At 40.1% G+C, this 21,215-nt stretch overlaps 1 protein-coding gene across 1 annotated transcript in view; it reads left to right on the forward strand.

Moving 5' to 3' along the window:
- Positions 1–18,357, forward strand: part of LOC137283483 (probable glutamate receptor) — a 33,725-nt gene extending 15,368 nt beyond the window's left edge. The window contains exons 7-11 of the mRNA XM_067815008.1: positions 14,901–14,991; positions 16,669–16,996; positions 17,213–17,430; positions 17,645–17,910; positions 18,147–18,357. Of these exons, the coding sequence (XP_067671109.1) occupies positions 14,901–14,991; positions 16,669–16,996; positions 17,213–17,430; positions 17,645–17,910; positions 18,147–18,357 (1,114 nt within the window). The remainder of the gene's footprint in view (positions 1–14,900; positions 14,992–16,668; positions 16,997–17,212; positions 17,431–17,644; positions 17,911–18,146) is intronic.
- Positions 18,358–21,215: the final 2,858 nt, after the last annotated feature.

The following is a 21,215-nucleotide window of genomic DNA, read 5'->3' on the forward strand; positions in this document are numbered from 1 at the left end:
AGAACGTATGTGTGGGCTATTCTTGGCACTCAATCGTAGATGCACTCCCGCATCATAGGTAAGAGAACCGCTTTGACAGGCAGCAACAGTTTGTGGTAAATATTGAGGATGCTATTGCATCACCGGTAGATCTACCTACTTCTATAAAACGATACAGGGACACGTTACAATACGCCAGGTCAAAAGTCGACTACGTGTTCAGTGTTTGATCGTACATGGCTCCTAGCAACATGCGTCTGAGAATGAATAAAATAACAGGCTACAACAATGAAATAATCATCGCCACAACCAATCAAAAATTAGGTGTTGATGAGGACGTCAATGTCTCTCACATACCACCATCCACAACTAGTGAAACGGGTATAGTGGCATCACCACCATAGCCAAGGGTACAGAAATTGCCCGACCAGCAGGTCCCACCACCCACCGTGCAGCCAGCAAACCAGTGACATATCGATCATAAAACAGCACTAGTGGTCAGAAGTGTCGCGGTCGGCTTGTGCCTTATTTGGTAAAGTGGAGGAAGCCCCACTCTCTGACCACCGACTGCAAGTCCCTTTGGTCAGCCAACTGCAACTCACCGCAGGACCCTTCTAGCCACAACGTACACCTGCCCAGCCACAGCAACGATGAATGCCCACAGATTTTGACCAAGCCATGTGGCAATTTTACCAAGCGCACTGAGTTTTTATCACTTTTTAATCCTTTGTAATAATCATCTACTGCTGTTTCTAACATTGTGGTTCTTGCTTGTGAACTAATAAACGAAGTATCTTCATTGTAATCAACATCAGGTGCAGCAGTAGCCCCCAAATCATCCATTTCAATATCGTCCATAATTTGAAATTATATTATATAAATCTATTACGAACAACCCCAGCAAGATAGACCAGAACCAAGCACTGTTGGCTAGATATCCAAACTTGGGTGAGAACAACGTCATAGTACTGGGTACGGTACGATTGGCGTTTAACATCACTTTGACTTCAGACAACGACAAACGTGAGCTCGTGAATAATGTGAGTCGTGCCATAGTCAAGAAGACCACCATAAAAATTAGTGGGAATGAGGTGCTTAGCATAGACGACAGCGGTGTGTTTTACTGTTGCACAGACCTGTGGAAAAGTGAGGAAGAGCGACACAATGGCGTATACCAGGGACTAGGCAGCAAAAGATCGAATAGGTTACATGTCGGGTACGTGTTCACACAAGAAGAGACAGCTAAACTACCGGAAAGTGAAAAAGCAATCGCCAAAGAGGTTTTGTATCCCGCTTGACTTCGAGTTGCTAACCTCACACGTTTTACCAGGCCACAATGGGTGACAGGCTGGAATACAAACTCACGCTCAATGATTATAGCCGAATGGTGACGAGGGTAGTTATGTGATAGACAACATATCATTGGAGTTGGACATGGTGACAAGTCCGGGTCTTGCCAGGCATATTCGAAATCAGTGAGAAATGACCATCCTCAACGATAGGATACTGTGACACAGTATGGTACCACGTGACAAGAGCGACACGGTATGGAATATCAATATGAATGTGCCAGCGCCATCGATGAAAGGTATATTGATCATATCCGTGAAGGATTATGATCCATTTACAAGAGACAGCGAGAAATTTTACAACCCAGAAATCAGCAGAGTAGAAGTGACCATAGAGGGAGTGCCTAATCAATTATTTAGTCATGGAATGAGAGCGCACCAGCAGTGGGAAGAAATAATGCAACTACCGGCGACCAAACAAAACTCAATAGTCGACAATGTTGCTGTGAATAGCGGGGATTACTTAACATCAAAGTAAGCATTGTGGTTGGATATGAGATCGATGGATGATAACAATCTACATGGTAGTGGGCGCCGCATTGAAAACGGAAGCGAGGGTATAACCATTCAAATAACAAAAAAGGCTCAATCATCTGGGAAATTGAAATTATATTTATATGTAATTATTGTAATTACTTAATATAGACAATGGGAGATTCATGCAAGCCATCTACTAGTGGGGGGTCCACCCACACCCCCGGGGGTCAGCCGTCTGTGGGTATGAGGCACAACCCGGGGCTGGGATGTCAAAAGTCATAGGTTCTACTATTACCCAGATTTACACAGGCATAGTGTCGCACCTTTTACCAATCCCACCAGAGCATCGTGTTTATTTGTGGGAGGACTTAGAGAAGGACCCCTTTATCGATAATGCCTTGAGCTATATAAGTTGTGCAATACGGCATGTATCTAGCCCTGATGACGGCAGCGATCATCACAGCAACGCACTGTAAATTTAATAAAACAAATAATAATAACTTGAAATTTGAAGTTGATTTTGTTGATGGCGATGTACTGCTGGACGGTACAGTGATGGGAGTAAACCAGGTGAAGTCTTTCACCAAGTCTGCCCAGAGTCGGTCCTTTGTGGAGAAGCTGTCTGAGAAGCCATTGCATCGTGTGTATATGCAGTGTGTGGAACAGAACAGCAATCCAACCGACTCCTTCGCCTGGATGAAGTCGGCTGGTCTCAAATGTCAAACTGAGGGCTTCCTTTTTGCTGCTCAGGACCAGTCACTTCCCACTCGCAATCGCCAGAATGTGATTCTTAAAGAAAACATCAATATGAAATGTCGTCTTTGCAATCAATTTACAGAGACTGTCCAACACCTTGTCAGTGGATGCCCTTCCTTGGCACAAACAGCATATCTTAAAAGACATGATGGCATGGCTCGCTACTTTTATTATCGTCTCCGCCATGCCTGTGGCTTTGACTCCGAGGTCCATCCATGGTATGACCCTGAACATGTCCAGGGCGTCCTCGAAAATGATGCTTTTAAACTTCTCTGGAATAGGCCAATATACAGCCTGAGACGAATTCCAGCCAACAAATCTGATCTTGTCCTTTTTGATAAAACCAATGAAATTATTTATATCATTGAATTTTCTGTCCCTTTTGACAGCAATGTGATTGGCAAGATTCAGGAAAAGCATGATAAATATGCGGACCTCGCCTTTGAAATGTCTCGCTTGCATCCCAAGTACACTGTCGTCAGGCTCCCCATTATTCTCGGTGCCCTTGGTTTGGTACCTCCTGACCTCTTGGCACAGATCAGGAGAGTGCCCGGGTTCTCCACCGGGAGCACAGCCCTTCTGACAATCTGGGTAATGCAGAAGGCTGCAGTGTTGGGGAGCCTCCATATTCTCCGGAAAGTTCTTGGTGGGTTCGACTAGGCAGTGTTTCCTGGGAGAAGTCCCATTCGCTGTCTGGGCTGCGTGTAGAGGGGGCAAGGGCCCTGAGCTGATGATGAGCTTGACCAGCCTGACTGTGCCAGGATCACCCGAACCCTCTCTGCTGCATTTTCATTCTAATCTGTAAAAAACAATATTATAAAAGATGGAAGGTCCTGTGGACAGCTCAGTGGACAGCCTGGTGATGGACAGCCAGACGGTGGAGAGTCCTGCAGTGGGGATACCCCACACCCTTGCAGAGCCAGTAATGCAAGTCACCAAGAAGAACAACTAGAAACGAGTTGTAGCTGGTAAGAAAAATGCCATAGTCAGGCACAAAAATAATAATAATTACATGTGGGTAGCTGTAGGTGGTGTAGTAGCCACTGCTGCTGTTTCAATATACATGGTCCCGCGGATGGTTGGTGGAGCTCTCGTGAATGCACTAGCATTTTCCGGGAGTAATTTTGCTATTTTCTCAGTTGAGAGAGTCAAACGAGGCTGAGATAGAGGAAGGACATAAACGACACAATATAGCTATAGAAAAGCTACAAGCCACACAGGCTGTTTACATTGAGAGGCTTTTGAAGACACTTGATTGTATCAATGACCAACTCCAGTGCGAAAATCATTCCGCTTCGACGAAGCTATGAAAGAATGCAATATTAATGGGTAAACAGCTGGAACCATTAAATGAACCAACAATGTCTCAGTACTACACTCCTTCAGAGGAACAGAAAGATCGTGAATTGATCTTCGTGGCACTTGGTTGAGCGGCGACATTGTTAATCATTAAACAATTAGACTAATCACACAAATTAATATATCCCAAAATGAGAATACCTCCACATATTTGTCAGTGGGTACTTATGGGGAAAAACATAGTTTGTGGTAAAATGAGCCACAGCGTGGGTTATTGTTCTCATCACCGTAAAGATAATATCAACTACACGTGCTCCATGTGCGGTATAGGGGTGAAAGGTCATTATCGTTTATGTAAATCCCATGAAACATGATTTCAGCTTATTTACGAGAAGAAAAAAGACTACATCCGGGAAGTTAAATGCCTGTTAAAGATCAAGGTATGATTGGTAATTCCTCATGAACGAATCCTCTGCGTGGCCCATTTACCAGGAAGTACAGGTCAGGCTCCCCGTCTTTTATTTCCACTTGATCGATATTATACGTTTTCATAGACCAGACAGGATCTGTAGCACGTTTACGGTTGTCTCCCTCGTATTCGCCCGGTTGATATAAATATCTTACGAGTGCGCGATCTGGAATCTATTTTTTTTTACGATGGGGTGCTGCTGCCTCTACTATAACTGATTTCATATGGATTGTGTCAACCGGTCTAGTGGCATTATTTCATGATTCATAAAATCAACCACCCATGGAAGTCGCACTACCCATTCTCTATTGCGACCAGCCGACTGCAGGTCACGTGAATATTGGTGTGCAAACAAACGTTCGGTTAAGGAGCGATTGAATCTCTTCACTATGGATTGGCTTCGATGTTCTCCTGCAACACCCCTCCTTATCACAACATTGTGTTTGGCTAGCAGTTGTGTTACGGCACCCATGACTTCTCTACCCGGGTCGACTTACAAATTGGAATGCCATGTCAGCGGACTGCTTTTGTATATGCACTCAAAACCACATGCTACTTGTGTAGCGTCCCTCGCGGTCAAGAATTCGGCTTTCTTGTAGAGACTGGCTACATTGACGACTGTCAGGGCATACTTGAAGGTTTTACCTCTGACGGTGTCATATGGAAGAAACAACAGGTCGGCTTGGTGAGCTTGATTAGGGATATGAATACCAAATTTTCTCCTGGATATATATCTTGGTGCAGATAATCATACTTGCCATATAGCTTGTTTTTTTTAACCAGACTTTAACTTTTTCTTCTGAAACGTGTGCGGCTTTAGCTAATTTTTTAACACCATCTGCCCCTTTTCAATATCCCCGTGGGCTGTAGTAAACTTTCTCCTTATATCTCTGTTACTTAAATATCTTTATGACTGTAAGCGTAGGTATTAACACCATCTGGGGCTATCCAGCATCTTGTGTCAAGCGGTGATAGAGATGTTTTTTTATATGTTAATCCAAATATCACTACAAAGTATGTTTATTTGATGTTTGAACGTGTTTTTTCTCAAATAGGACCTGTTTGTAGAGGGTATGCTTGATATGTTGTTTCACCACAGTCTTTTTCACACCCTTAGCCTTTCTTATTTCAGCGTCACCTGCTTTCTTGATAGAAAATCATCTTTCATCTTGCCTAAAATCGGTTTGAATCACCATCAGCAGGGAGTCAGTATCCCTGTACAACACATCACATCTGTCACCATATTGTTTCTTTAGCTCGTTATAGTAGAAGTCATACATCATGTATTTAGAAAGGTTTAGAATGCTCATGCCAACATACACCAGTCGATTAAGTTTGATGTGACTCTTTTTCGTATGTATGGCCGCCAAGTCATCATCGAAAATAGTACTTCTATTGTACACCGGGCTCGTTATCAGTTTCCTGAGCTTGTCTTCCTCGTTCGACCTGACTAGCTCCACGTTGACACGTTTTCGTAAATTCTTCATTGTTTTATCGAATACAGAGTTGTTCATGAGTTTGTACAGATTTTTCTTGAAGCTGTTAGTGGCCAGCTTTTGCATGTCTGTGTTCATCTTGATGTAGGGTTCCATCCATGGGCTTTCATTGAACTTCAGTATTCTATGGACTTTAGTAAGCTTCATACCCAGAGATAGATACAACTGTAAATTACGATAGTGAACTATATACTTTGTTTTATTCATCAGATTCGGTACCAATTTTACATTTGCTAGTGGTCCATTCATTAGATTATGTTGGTATTCAGACATCGGGTTGGGATTAACCCTCAGCCGTTTGGGTGCTAGTGGGTAACTATTGTGAGACAGATGTAATTCTGCTTGATATTCTAAGTCCATCTGCCCCTTTTCAATATCCCCGTGGGCTGTAGTAAACTTTCTCCTTATATCTCTGTTACTTAAATATCTTTATGACTGTAAGCGTAGGTATTAACACCATCTGGGGCTATCCAGCATCTTGTGTCAAGCGGTGATAGAGATGTTTTTTTATATGTTAATCCAAATATCACTACAAAGTATGTTTATTTGATGTTTGAACGTTTTTTTTCTCAAATAGGACCTGTTTGTAGAGGGTATGCTTGATATGTTGTTTCACCACAGTCTTTTTCACACCCTTAGCCTTTCTTATTTCAGCGTCACCTGCTTTCTTGATAGAAAATCATCTTTCATCTTGCCTAAAATCGGTTTGAATCACCATCAGCAGGGAGTCAGTATCCCTGTACAACACATCACATCTGTCACCATATTGTTTCTTTAGCTCGTTATAGTAGAAGTCATACATCATGTATTTAGAAAGGTTTAGAATGCTCATGCCAACATACACCAGTCGATTAAGTTTGATGTGACTCTTTTTCGTATGTATGGCCGCCAAGTCATCATCGAAAATAGTACTTCTATTGTACACCGGGCTCGTTATCAGTTTCCTGAGCTTGTCTTCCTCGTTCGACCTGACTAGCTCCACGTTGACACGTTTTCGTAAATTCTTCATTGTTTTATCGAATACAGAGTTGTTCATGAGTTTGTACAGATTTTTCTTGAAGCTGTTAGTGGCCAGCTTTTGCATGTCTGTGTTCATCTTGATGTAGGGTTCCATCCATGGGCTTTCATTGAACTTCAGTATTCTATGGACTTTAGTAAGCTTCATACCCAGAGATAGATACAACTGTAAATTACGATAGTGAACTATATACTTTGTTTTATTCATCAGATTCGGTACCAATTTTACATTTGCTAGTGGTCCATTCATTAGATTATGTTGGTATTCAGACATCGGGTTGGGATTAACCCTCAGCCGTTTGGGTGCTAGTGGGTAACTATTGTGAGACAGATGTAATTCTGCTTGATATTCTAAGTCCACTCCGAGTATATAACCCTTGTTTGAATCCGGAGCTATACGCATCACATCCCCCAGAGCCCCGTCCATACCCTTTCGAATCCCCCTGTTGGTTGATATTGACTCATAGCCCAGCCATATAGGTCACTGGCATCCAGGTATAGTAGGTGGTTTGAAGGCGTATTAGGGTTGTATCCTTCCACATACTGGTTGTTAACTTTGGCATATTGTTTTGATACGATAGAAATACCACTGCGTAACCCTTTCAACAAACAGATGCATGTCGTAATCTGTGAATAATTCTAACTCCACATCTGTTTTCTTCAGTAAGGCATCCCACGATTGCCCAGGACTTGAATAAAACCATGTGGGGTCCAACCCATATTGCTTTGAACATGTTTTCCTCAATATCTTGAACACATCTGCCAGCACCAACACATCTGTTGTCAAATATAAATCATGGTAATCACCTAGATTCTTACAGCCTAGTTGTTCCCATACATTTTTCTCGTGTTCATAATCGTCTTGTGAGACAGACACGTCTGACAGCTTGCTATAGAAGTGGTCTATGGGAGGTAACTCTGTCTCATTAAACTTAGACCAGTTGTTCATATCTTTACATAGCAGCAAAGCTCTAGTTTTCAGCATACATGGCAATGTGTGCTTTTGATGTGAACCACATGATCAGCTTTGGTCATATGCATTGGGGTTATGTTGTGTAATTTTGCCTTGATCTTTCTCTCCTCGTGTTGTGAAAACTGTAGAAATTTCTCAGCCGCATCTGGACCTCTATAAATGACGGGAGGGTTACTTTGGCCATCACAACGGATGACAACGTACCCAAACCCACAAGCCTCGTGTTCTTGATTTTTCTGAGTGAAACTTTTATAAGGGGTTGGAGCCACCATATCGACTGGTTTAATGATAGTTTCGAAGTCGGCGTAGATAATGTATGGTACTGGTATCTTGTGGTTGATAAACTTCAAGATATTGTTATTTTCTCTCGGCATATCTACCCGTATTGCTGTCTCCCCTACACCTAGGCAATCATCCCTGTGTGAATTGAGTAGATCGGCCCTAGAAAACCTGTGAAGTCTTTCTTTTCCTTGTGTTTCGACTGACTGTACACCCAGTGGCTGAAATGTTGTATGGTTGTATAAAGATATTTTTCACCCTCCTGCACTAGAAATAGATTAATTGTTAGATGACCCTCCTGATTTAATAAATGATTATTAAGGTGTTACCCGCATGCCCATATATATTTACAGCTAAGTCTGGGTTCTGTTTTTCTACTTTTGACCACTGAGAGATAGGGGTTGGTTCATTTATACCTTCCCAATTTATCCCATCATCTACCATCGGGAAAGTCTGTTGGGGTGTTTTTTTAGTTTGGAAACTTAGCAACTCTTACTGATACCCTTGCACATTCATCACCATGTTTTACAATGTTAACTATAGAGTGTTTGGCAGTGAAATATTTAGGGATGGGTAAGTATGATCCACCTATCATTGGTTTATAGTTTGCTATATCCAGGTAGATCTTATTTCTCATCTCAACAACCCAACCAGACCCCATATTAGTATAACATTCTAGTGGTTCTCGATTTATTTTGAATGACCTGTCAATAGAAGATTTGATAGTATATGGTTGTGTTGTAACTTCCTGATTACCTCTTAAGTAAACAATAGTGTATTCAGAAGCACCATCCGCCTTTTGTTTCTCTAGTGTCATGTTTAATGTGAGTTGAAATGTAATACCTCTTAAATCATTCTGTTCTTCATTCACAGGATCAAATACCAATTGTTTCATATCTTGAAACTCCACCCTCTCAAATATTTTCCTATAGCCCGCTCAGTAGGTGTGAATTGTAATTCTATAGGAGCTTGTTCCTTTAGTAATTCAATAAGCTCAGACTTCCTCAGACGTGAATAACCTCTCATACTGCGTTCACGCACTTGCCTTTTTAAACCTTTCGTAGTAGGAGGTTTTTGATCTCTTATCCTTAATAAAGTTAGTAATTCAGACTTCCTCATATGAGAAAACCCCCGAATACCACACTCAAGGGCCAGCCTTTTCAACACACTCACTGTAGCCATAATACAGGGTTCATACCATATGTGAAACATTTCTCTAATTGGTTGTCACTTTATCGATCGATGCTGGCGCACTGTGTGACCGAGCTCTCAGTCAGACAGTATCGATCGATTCACATTTGTTTAGTCTAGTGAATAGGCCAGCCCACAGCACTGTCGGCTGCTCACTATGGGCTTGTGTGAAGGGAGACAGGTTGTGTCTTTTTGTCTTGGTGTTTTTTGAAAGGGGCTCTAGATCTATATTATTGATATGTATAAGGCTTTTATAAGACCTGGCCCAAAACCCCCATTGTTTATACTACTTGCTCAGTTCCACAGTTACAGAGTGTTCAATGAGATGCAAGAATGGGCAATCAGATCAACTGACATGAACCCTGCAGACTGGGGTTTGGAAAATCTGCCAGGGCAGGTTAACACCTATTCAGACAGATATGCCAGCAGCTCCTCAGTCACTCCTGAAAGTTTTAGCAGGTAATCTCATTAACATTTTAATAAGTAAGCTTAATAAATAACAATTGTTACACAAATCACATACTGACTTCTATCACCTTTCAAAGGAATATTTACAATGGTCTTTTTCATAGGTTTTGTCTGTGAATAATGCTACTTAATTCAAATAAAAATCAATTAAAACTTAATTAAGGATGGTATAGTTAAGTTTGTGATGTTTGTTAAGTAATAACTGTCACTGCCTTGTCATAAGTTTTAAAATGATGTGTTCTAACCTGTATTGCTTTCAATAGAACGATTTTCATATTTTAAAACAATGTCGGTTAATTACTTCATTAATTAAGTCAAATTAGAATTTTTTCCCCCGATGGATTTACAAAGACTTTTAGTATGATGTTTACTGATGTTGTCTTAGTACAAAACAAGTGGATATATTTCTGTTGCAATTTGTTTAGGGTCAAATTCTCATTCTTCTGGCCTCATAATCTGAAGATGGAATAAAATCTGGTGTCACAGGTTTGCTGCAAAATCGGCCATTGTGTTACCAGAAATGCCAACGTGGCTGGGTAACATAAACTAAGACAATGATAAATTAGTCAGTAGCAAGATCATTACATAATTCAATAATTTCTGTTAAAAGTTGATGTTTACAAAGATAAGTTTTTAATAGCTTGAAGACAAGACACAGAGTAGGAAAAGTTTATATATTCCTTTCGTTTAGGGTTATTATACTTTAAGGCAGTTAATATAGCGTTTGCTTATGCTGTAAGTATAGAACTGTTATCACATATTCTATGTGATACTTTCTGGGTCGGTCTGTAAATAAGGGTTTGTATGTATTTTATTTATTTTGTAACTGAATAAATTCTGGTTAATATTGTAATTCATTACTTCTGATTTTTTAATGTGGTCAGTGTTAGGTCAACGTGTGGCCTAAACAACTGCCAAGGAGGAGGAGAAAGTAGACGGAACTGAGATATATTTTCAAGATCAATGCCAGCAGCAGAAATAAATTACTTGATTCTTATCCCAATAGGAAGAACAAGTGAAGACTTTTTATCATACAGATCCTCGTAAGGAGGATTGAATACGCATTTGTGAGCGGGATTGGATTCATTAGAATATAGCTTTGTAATATATTGTAAAGACAATTTAAAGATGGCCCATCGGCTTTGACGTAGAGACTTTCAATGGGAGAGGTAATGAACGATCCAAGACAAAGTCTTAGACCCTGCTGATGCACAGAATCAAGAAGTTTGAGGTTTCTTTTACAGGCCCCATCATATACCGTAATAAAGTTTTCGTCGGACCAGTCATCTATACAAATGTAGGAGGATAGGTTGGTCCCCTCCCTACTTTGAATTACAAACACCCTTTAACAAGTCGAGTGCCTCCAGGCATTTGGCTTTAAGATATTTCATATGTGTGATATTAAATATGCCACGAGGTAGGAAAATTTCTGGACATCCATATTTCATCAAATGTTTTGACCAGTGTGAACAAAAATGGTTCAGGCAAGTATTTCAGTAGATGATAATGTATATTGTCATCACCCGCTGCTGTGTCATGAGCTTGCTCAAGTGCTGTATATATAGCTCATGTAATGAAAACAGTAACTGTTCATTATAGTTTTCTCCGTTATGTGAGTCAAAATCAAGTTATGTCTTTCCCTGTTGTTCCCTTCATCCCCATGCTGAATTTTTGGCAAGAGTTTCTCTACGTGTATTTGCAATTTGAGATTTGTAAGTGATTAAATTTTCCCCATCTTTAAGATGGGGAACAGTAGATTTTGAACCTTTGCCTTTAAGTCTTTGAACCAAGTTCCATACCTTGGACATTGGCGTGCGTGAGTTAATTTTAGAGACCTAGTTCCTCCATTTGTGTTCTTTTAAGGTATGTCTAGCCTCGCATTAAACATTTTAAATTTATTTCATGTATGGACAGTTATGAACATTTATCAGCAGAAAAAACTCGAATAGGATCATGTTCATCTCTGAAACATTACCGGTCGGAGTTTAGATGTGCATAACGTTTTAAATAAGGACCAGTCTGTCTTGGGGAAAATCCCCCAAATCCTCGATTTGTTCTTGAAGTGTCTGATCCTGATTTGACTTTTGGTTTTCCTGTCTGTTTCTCATTTTGCTCAGGTTGCGATCGAGGTTGTGAAACAGAAGATGTTTGCTGTGAGTTTTTTCTGCTGAGCAGGAAGTGATTTTGCATTCTGTGTTGTTTCCTCAGGAGAAGCAAGTTCAGGAGTGTTTGTTCTCATCCATGTAAAAAGTAATTACTGGTGAGTTATTTTCTTTTGGGTTTGCTTTATTGGTTTTCTGGCGATGGAGGCATAGGTTTCAGTAGTATCAGTTGGCTGCATTAACGTTTTGGCTTCTGCAAAACTGATATTCCTGATAAATTTAATCCTGTTGATCTCCATCTGCTTTTTCCAAATGAGACAAATCCTTAGAAAAGGCTGAATGATTTCCATGGCAGATGTCACATTTTTTAGCTACTTTCACAATCTACTGTTATGTATTCTCAGCACAGGAGCACATGTAGCAGACTACGTGCAAGTGTTCACACCATGTCCAAAGTTTTGGACGCCGCAAAACACCGCAAAGCTTTGGAGGAGTACAAATCAACGTTAACATTGAAGTAACCTGCCCTGATTGATTTTGGCGGATTTGGTCAGAAAACGAAAAAAGATACGTGTCTGTTGGAACAGTCTCATTATTGTTCCAGCTTGAAACTCTTTTTATATATTAATCACTCCATGATCTTTTATTGCTTGCTGTTACATTCGAGCACTAGAGATCGTGAACGTAAGCGTTTCACAGCTTCAATTTGTCCTGCTATTCTCCTGCTAGTGGACACATTCTGATATCGCGAACAGATTCAACTTTAAGGGAGTCTGGCCATGTGTCTGAAGAAAATGTGGCCAATAATAAGCGGATTTTGAGGGTTGCTCTTCGTTGTCGTCATTGTCAAGTGGACCTTTCAGGATTTTTTGTTTGAGATTTGGTATTCCATGGTAGGTACTGATTCCACGACGGAGTATCACAAGGGCACTGCTAAAAACAAGCGGATCTCCAGCTTGCAACACCAAGGATGATATATTCTAGCAGAAAAAAATTATAAGTTCAGTGATTTCACCTGACTGGCCCATGAGCCACCGAACGACTACAACTCTAGGCAAGAACATACATGAAACTGTGTAGTTGATAATCTGAGATCAAAATATTCACCACGACTTAAAAACATCGCCTGTTAATGCTCAAAATTTGGTGCCACACTACATAGTTGTAGCACTGGGTTTGGCGGGACTGATAGAATCGGGCCGATTCTATCACTCCTCCAGGTGAAGTAAGGGTCAAAGGTGAAGTAAGGGCCAAAGGAACATAGTTCCAGGCCCTCAACCACAAGAATTCCCTCCTCCACCGACAGAGGGGCGCAACCCATAGCAGGCAGGCACAAATATGCCCCCAGATCGACAAGGGGTTGACAAGCCCCTAACATTACCCAGCACCCACCACGAGGAGGTGGTTTGTCATGGGGTCTTGAAGAGACTCGAAGTTATTTTATAGATACCTGATGTCCTGATAATCAGCTATAGATACGACAAAAACGTAATAGATGATTTTTTGGGGCCAAAAAACCTCACACGATATGAAGAAATGACAAATATAACACATTCTAACATGCTTCGGTGAAAGATCAATACTCTATCAGACGATAATGTGCAAGTTTTTGCATTACATCACAACGTGTTGACGTCAATGTGCCATTCCAGTCTGCCCCCTCGTAATCGAACTTTTTTGCAGTACGTCACAATGTAACCGACGTCACGATAGATGTCAGTTACCATCGCCTTGTACAGCCTCCCACAGTAAATTGCTTCATCACATCCCGTTTCTTGGTTTGCAGTTGCATCACACAGCTAACATCACTGGTAGAAACATTATGTTTATGTTTTCAGAAGGATAAAATGCCTCATAGTTTGACTCAAAACTTTACAGAGACACGGTCATGTTTGCAATGTTTACATTCCCACAATGCAATCTTGGAATGTCGCATGACTAGTCAGCTTCAGCTGAATGTACTGATCTAAACTTTCGTTGGTAGTAGAAATGAGACAGTCATATTGCCTTGTGTGGTTTAAGAGAATCACAGATGTAATAAATGTGATCTAGAGAAGATATTTAACCCGACCATAAACCGTAACCAAACTGTTCATCATTTGTTTTTCTAGTAACTTTTGTCTTACTGTAGAGGGCTGACACGTCAAGAGAACAGCGCATCAGTTAGCCCTGTGCGAGAATTCGTAATTTAGGTCACAGACACCGTCGTTTGTTTTCTGCCATAGATTAATCGAAATTAGGCTTGGAAATGATCAAATACGGCATTTGAAAAAAGAAATACAGTTCGTTCTACCACCATGTATAGTGTAATAAAGCACACTTTCGCATTGAACTATTATATCGTTAAAGCACTCGGAGAGAGAACGAACTGTATTTCTTAAATATATTTGGTTAACTTGACAAATATCCACTCACTCAAACTAAAGCAACATGGTAAATTCACGCTCAAGTTTATTTATTTCAAGTGTGCCTTTGCTGTTCTAAACCTATGAACATTCTGTTTTGTTTTGTGATTTTTTTCGCGCAGACGTTCAGCAGCTGTTCAATGCCAATTGTTGTTTCTGTTGTTTTTGTTTATCCCCCCGGCATGTAATGCGGGGAAATATAGTCGACGCCTTGTCTGTCTTCCGTCCGTCCGTAATCGTTTTGTTTCCGGTGCTTAACTCAAAAATCATTCAATATTTTTAGACCAAAGTTGAAAGATATAATAATCTGAACCTATGGTTGTGTCTATTGCTATTTCCAGACTTTAGCTATGTAAAAGGTTTTGTGATTTATTATTTTCTCTTTTCCCATGGAAACGTTTTGGACTTAGTCTCAAAAGTGAGCGGTGTGTTTCGCTTCCGGAGCAGAACTCAAAAGGTTCTTAATACCTGTCTTTAAAACTTGGCAGATATGTGGGGTAGACCCCAAAGTGGTGCCTTTTGCTATTTACAGGTTTATGTGATTTAAGATTTTCTCGGTTTCCATGGAATATGTCATCTTCTAATGACTCTTGTTTTCAATTTTAATGATGCGTTGTAAACCATGTTCATTTGATTTCAGTTATGTGTTTGTCGAGCCATCTGTAAGATCGTGGGGGGAGCGTTTGCCCAACACATCATGGAGCGGAATACTGGGCTTGATATCACGAAATGTAAGTAGATATAATGTATGATGTTAAATTGTCACCTTTTTAAAATTATATGACAGTCTGAAGAAATTACAACTTCCAACTCCTTTCTGCATTAATTGTTATAGGTGTCTAAGCACAATATGAGCCAAATGGTTCTTTGCAAGACAATCTAGAGAACTGTCACAACAGTTTTCAGACAGTAAAACTTTGAAAACATCTTACAGTTTCAAGAAACATCTGGATTTACTTAACACAGACGTAATACGATAGGCAAAGGCAATCAGACATGCCCCTGATTAGCGAGACATACCCCGGCAAACTTTTAAAGAGGAGAAAACTGATCTATGTAGTATTGCACAGCCAAACTATGTCGTGAAAATAACATGAAAAAACAATTAATACTAACGCATGCGCTTGGAAGAAGGAAACATGGCATAAAGAGGGTAGAAGAGATTTACATTTGCATGAGGGGAAACCTGAACAGCCTGGCAATAGGACATTATAAGAGATTTACATTGACATGAAAGGAAACCTGTACAGACTGGAGGTAGGACAATAGAGAAGATTTACATTAACATGACGGGAAACATGCACAGGCTGGCAGTAGAACAGCTGCTGAAAACATTTGTATGAAGAAAACACTTGAAGAGAACCTTTGCACAACTAAACAACTATACAGTCAACAGAACCATTGATGCAACGCTGTCACCTCCACCCAAAAGACACAAAGCAAACCCTTTATAAACTCTGTGTCTGTATCAGTTTACTGTTCCGTCTTGTTTTCTTTGTTACAGTCAGTATATATACTTCATCTACATTTCATGGTACACGCCAGATTGACTACGGTACAAGAATCTGTATTGAGATGTAACATTCATGAAATAAAAAGGGTTTTCCTTGTACTTCCCAGATAACTAAATGCTACGGAAAGAAGATAACCCATTGCTTATTACATTTTATCTGTTACCTTTTGTTACCTTTATATACGTTATAAAAGTAAGGGAACTATATTTTACTGTACGATTGAAACGCACGGGAGATATATCGGAGTCAATCCATGTTGATATGAAAATATGTTTAGTCGAGTAGTTGCTTGAACACTTATTGCTCTTGAAAGATGATTGGTTTTGACGTGAAATATAGATGTGGACAATTTCCATTTTTAAAACGAAACAGAACAAAACAAATCCCTCAAAACCAAGAAAATACAAAACAAAACAAAAACGCAAACTGTATGATGCGTGATGGCTGTCAAAATTAATGGTCTACAGTCATTTATAGACCTTCGTCAAATTAAAAAATGGCACCCCGTGCACCTGTGTTGGGCTACTGCATTGTGCACCCCATGCGCTGTGTTTAGGGGTTGGCGTAAGAGAAATGGTGGCGCGTTTATGTCTCTCACTGAAAGGTTTGTTAACGCTTATACTTTCTATCCGAATTTACACTAGTAGTTCAGGCTGCCGTAATTTTATTGACGAATACCTACCGTTGCACACTGGCTCGATACTGACACTCGATAAGTATGATAAGAAGACTGTTGTTTTTTCTTCTTTTAACATTCGTCACCTGACTGACTGAATGAGAACCGATTTACCTCTACAGAGGAAAGGCAGCAGCAGAGATTCCGAGATTAAGGAAATCATCCAAAGTCTGAGAAAAGGAAATACTTGGAGAAGATGCTGATGTTTATGCTTGCAGGAAGCTGATGTTTCCGGGTTACCGTATGGAATAACAGTGGAGAGGTCAACAGTGATAACATACTCATACATTGTGATGTTCTCAGTCTACCGGGTGATGTACAGGAAAGCAAACAACGAAGAAATATCCTGGTATTCACTGTTGTCCTGTTTCAAACTAGAAGTATATTTCTGTGGTATGTGTGCCATCATTTGGTGTATGGGACTGTTCAAATTACTGGAGGAAACAGACGTTGGACGTCGAGTAGACGGGGAGAGAAGGAACCCTTCCTGCACATCCACCACAGCGTTAAGTGTGGTTATAGCAGTACAGGTGCCATTGCGACAGGGTATGAGTGCTCGTTGCCGTAGAATGTGTACAATTCATTCCAATGTTTGTTTTCATAGATTCTAGATTCTAGATTAATATCAGAATCATAATACTATTTTTCCACTTTCTTTTGTCACTTCCTGCATTTGGAACACGTGTAAACATATATGTAAACAAAGAAAAGGAGAATGATTGAAAAATATACGATTTTAAATCCATATTGTTTCAATTTTAGGGTTACCGTATTTACCCAAGAGTTTACCAAGTCGTGTCTTCTACACATTCTGGTGGTTTTTCTGTATAGTCATCACGTCTGTATATACGGGGAATCTCACAGCACTTCTCGCTGTGGTTAGAGAAAAGGTGCCCTTCAATAATCTTCAAGAGCTGGCAACAAACACTGAGTTTTCTGTAAACATTCCAAGGGGATCCTACATTGAATACGTGGTGAAGGTACGGATTTGAAGAACACCGTCATAGGTTAAATTGTGTGGCATGTTGACACATTTAGACATCATTAGTTGTAACATTTTCACTTTTACATGTATAGATCATTTGTAAACATCATGAAACGAATTACGAACAGAAGACCTTAATTCCGAGCACAAATAACCACAGAAACAAACAACTCTGATTTGAAGTCATCGTATGATTTTTGTTTTTGTAGAATTCGAACGATTCTGTTATGAAAGCGCTATGGAAAAGGACTGTCGCTAGTAGAACCAAAGAAATCATCAACTCCAAAGCCGAATATCAAGAACATGTAAAACTCCTTCAGTCTGTAAACCATGCGGTATTAGATGAGGACTTCGCTGTTGGCGCAATCAAGCAAGAAGTGAAAAACTTAAAAGTGATGAAAGGAGGGATAATCGGAATACAAATGGCCTTGCCGTTTCCTCTCAACTCGCCGCTTGCAGACATATTTTCAGAGAAGTATGCATCTAATGCGATCTGAATCATATGCTTTCTATAAATACCAGAATATGTATTTTCTTTATGCACTAAGGTATGTGTTATCTAATACAAAATTATTCTTGCATAAACATAAACGCAGAGCGGTCCGAAAGGGACATAATTCTAGCAACCCACGAACGTCTACTCCTTGGTAAAATAGTCATAAGCATAGGCAAAACGCTGAACTGATGGACACTTTTCCGTTTTGTTTTCAGACTTATGCTAATGCACGAGAACGGAATGCTGTCTGGCTTGTTGAAAAAGTGGAATGTCAATAGACAAGACGTTCATGACACCTCAATGCGCATGAAACCTCAAACTATGGCTAAATTGCAAAGTGCTTTGGTAGCATGTGGTGGCGGAATTATGATTGCTACTTGTATTCTTGGGACAGAGTTTATCATTCGAAGGTGTATGCGAACCTGAAGGCGAACGTATGCATGCTATTGTTAAATATGTTCATGTGTTCCTCGTCAGTTGAAATGGTGTTAGGATATGGACGCAATCACTGTCTATTTTATTTCACAGAGAACGTTTACATAAGAACAAACAACTTTTTGGATAAACAACTTTATTCCAGTAATGCGACGTTTCTGTACTGAATCCCGAATCGTTATCGAGCAAGACACAACGATACAAGCATCTGTATCGAAATGTCGAATCAGCTGGGTAATGAAATTATTCATATATAAAGACTGTCCTTATCTGATTTACCAAATTCTGAATAAGGTGTCGGTGAACTTTCGTTAACTGTCAGCTGATGTTACTAATCTGAGACGACTGCGACGTGCCTGGATAGAACAAAGATGTTTGGAACTATGAAAACTCGTAGGCGTACGCAAGTAAAATACGTTCTCGTGAGTTCAGTTACGAGAATATATTTTTTCTTAATTGATTGCGGAGTGTTCTTTGTTTTTGTGTTACCGAAACGATCGAGCTGACAGCCACGTCGATCTGTGTGTAATGATATGTGCACTTGATACCTCTTAAAAAGAGATGTTCTTACCTCTGTAAGGTGGTGTGATGCTTTGAGCTGAGATAAATACATGTACACCTAACAAAGAATGTGTACGTGGTATTCATGCACACGCCAAATCCACAAGCATATACTGTAAGAGGTGACTAATAGGATCGGGTGGTCAGGCTCGCTGACTTGGTTGACACATGTCATCGGTTCCCGATTCCGCAGACCGATGCTCATGTTGTTGATCTCTGAACAGTCTGGTCCAGAATCGATTTTCACAGATCGTCACCATATATTGCTGAATGCGGTGTAAAGCTAAACTCACTCACTCACTAGCATATACTAATGGGGAATGGGGAACATTCCTCAGCTGATTGCTATCTATTCGAAGTTAGTCTATTCGAAGTTGTCATCACATTATATACCAGCACGTGTTTGCAAAGTTATGAATGTTTGACTATATCGCCTTGTGTCCCTTCATTAATCGTCGAATTCAAGTGTATCTAAATGTCAATACACGACTGATATGTTCCCTTTAATTATCATATTTTCTTAGATGCTTCGGCATTTTCTAAGATGCTTCGGTGAAAGATCAAAGGCGCCGACAATACTTTTTCAGACGATAATGTGCACTTTTTGCATTACGTCACAATGTGTTGACGTCAATGCGCCATTCCAGTCTGCCCCTTGTAATCGAACTTTTTTTTCATTGTCACAATGTAACCGACGTCGCCTCATACAGCCTCCCACAATAAACTGCTTCGTCGCATCCCGTTTCTTGGTTTGCAGTTGCATCACACAGCTAACATCACTAGTGGAAACATTACGTTTGTGTTTTCCGAAGGATAAAATGTCTTATAGTTCGACTCAAAATTTGACAGAGACACGGCAATGTTGGAAGTGTTTACATCCCCACAATGCAATCGTGCTGAATGTTTCAGCTGAATGTACTGATCTAAACTTTCGTTGGTAGTAGAAATGAGACAGTCATATTGCCTTGTGTGGTTTAAGAGAATCACAGATGTAATAAAAATGATCTAGAGAAGATATTTAACCCGACCATAAACCGTAACCAAACTGTTCATCAATTGTTTTTTCTAGTAACGTTTGTCTTAATGTAGAGGGCTGACACGTCAAGAGAACAGCGCATCAGTTAGCCCTGTGCGAGGATTATTAATTTAGGTCACAGACACCGTCGTTTGTTTTCTGCCATAGATTAATCGACATTAGGCTTATAAATTATTAAATACAGTATCTTAGTCCGAGTGCTTTAACAATATAATAATTCAGGGTGAAAGTGTGCTTTATTACACTATACATGGTGGTAGAACGAACTTCTTAAGCAGATCGCTACACGTGCCTGTTGTTTACAAAGACGAGACCATGTGACTACAGGTTAATGTTTCAGTGTTTGTTACTTTTGGTATGAATTTGTCTCAATTCTGTCTGGGGTACTTGTTGAATAAACTTCTTTGGCATTTCTTCCTTATGTTGATACTTTGGAAACAATCAGCCATGTAAATTTTAATGACAAGAGCCAAACAGTCCTCTCCATGAGCCCGTCAGCTGAATTATCTGTGCAGAAGTTTCGTTTGATTCATGTGTTTCTAATGAATGAAAACGTAGTTCCATCATAACGTAATCTAATTGAAAGGTCATCAGTTATCCAACAAAATCGTTAGAATCTCAGGTCAAGTCGTTATGACACAGTTCAACGCGATACGACAATTGTGCGGCGTACGTTACTAGTGTGCAACTACGTGGGTAATAGATTTTTAGGTACCCCGTCAAAGAGTTGATAATTCTAAAGAAATGATTTATGACTACAGCATTTCCCCTTTCCATGGTCTCCGAAGCGCCATTAGCTATGTCGATAATTGAAACAGTAAACTGAAACACGTATGTTATCCGCGTAATCAGGTCAATGCTAACGTCATTTGTAGAACGTTAATATTTTCTATCAGCCGTTACAACACAAAAACTGATCTGTAGAATGTGACATAATAGGCAGTTATTGGTTTGACGAGTTTACAAAGTATTTGCTCGATAAGAGATTACAATTATCGCCCTGTTACCGTTTGCAGTATTTTTCGCCCAGAGCTAAGTCTTGAGTCAGGCATCTTCCAGCGTCCGTAATTTGTGATATCAGAATTAGAGAGGAAAATCGATTTAATGTCGATTTAAGTTCAAGTCTGGCTGACAGGCCAACATTCCAGTATCACAGAGACGGTGCAACCGCAGCGCGCGAAGAATGTGACAGCGCAGCAAAGGAACCACATAACGCTGTGTAGTCAGATTACCTTGATGACAAGCAGATCAC

This window comes from Haliotis asinina, chromosome 5 (assembly GCF_037392515.1).
Source record: "Haliotis asinina isolate JCU_RB_2024 chromosome 5, JCU_Hal_asi_v2, whole genome shotgun sequence".
Lineage (NCBI taxonomy): Eukaryota > Metazoa > Mollusca > Gastropoda > Lepetellida > Haliotidae > Haliotis > Haliotis asinina.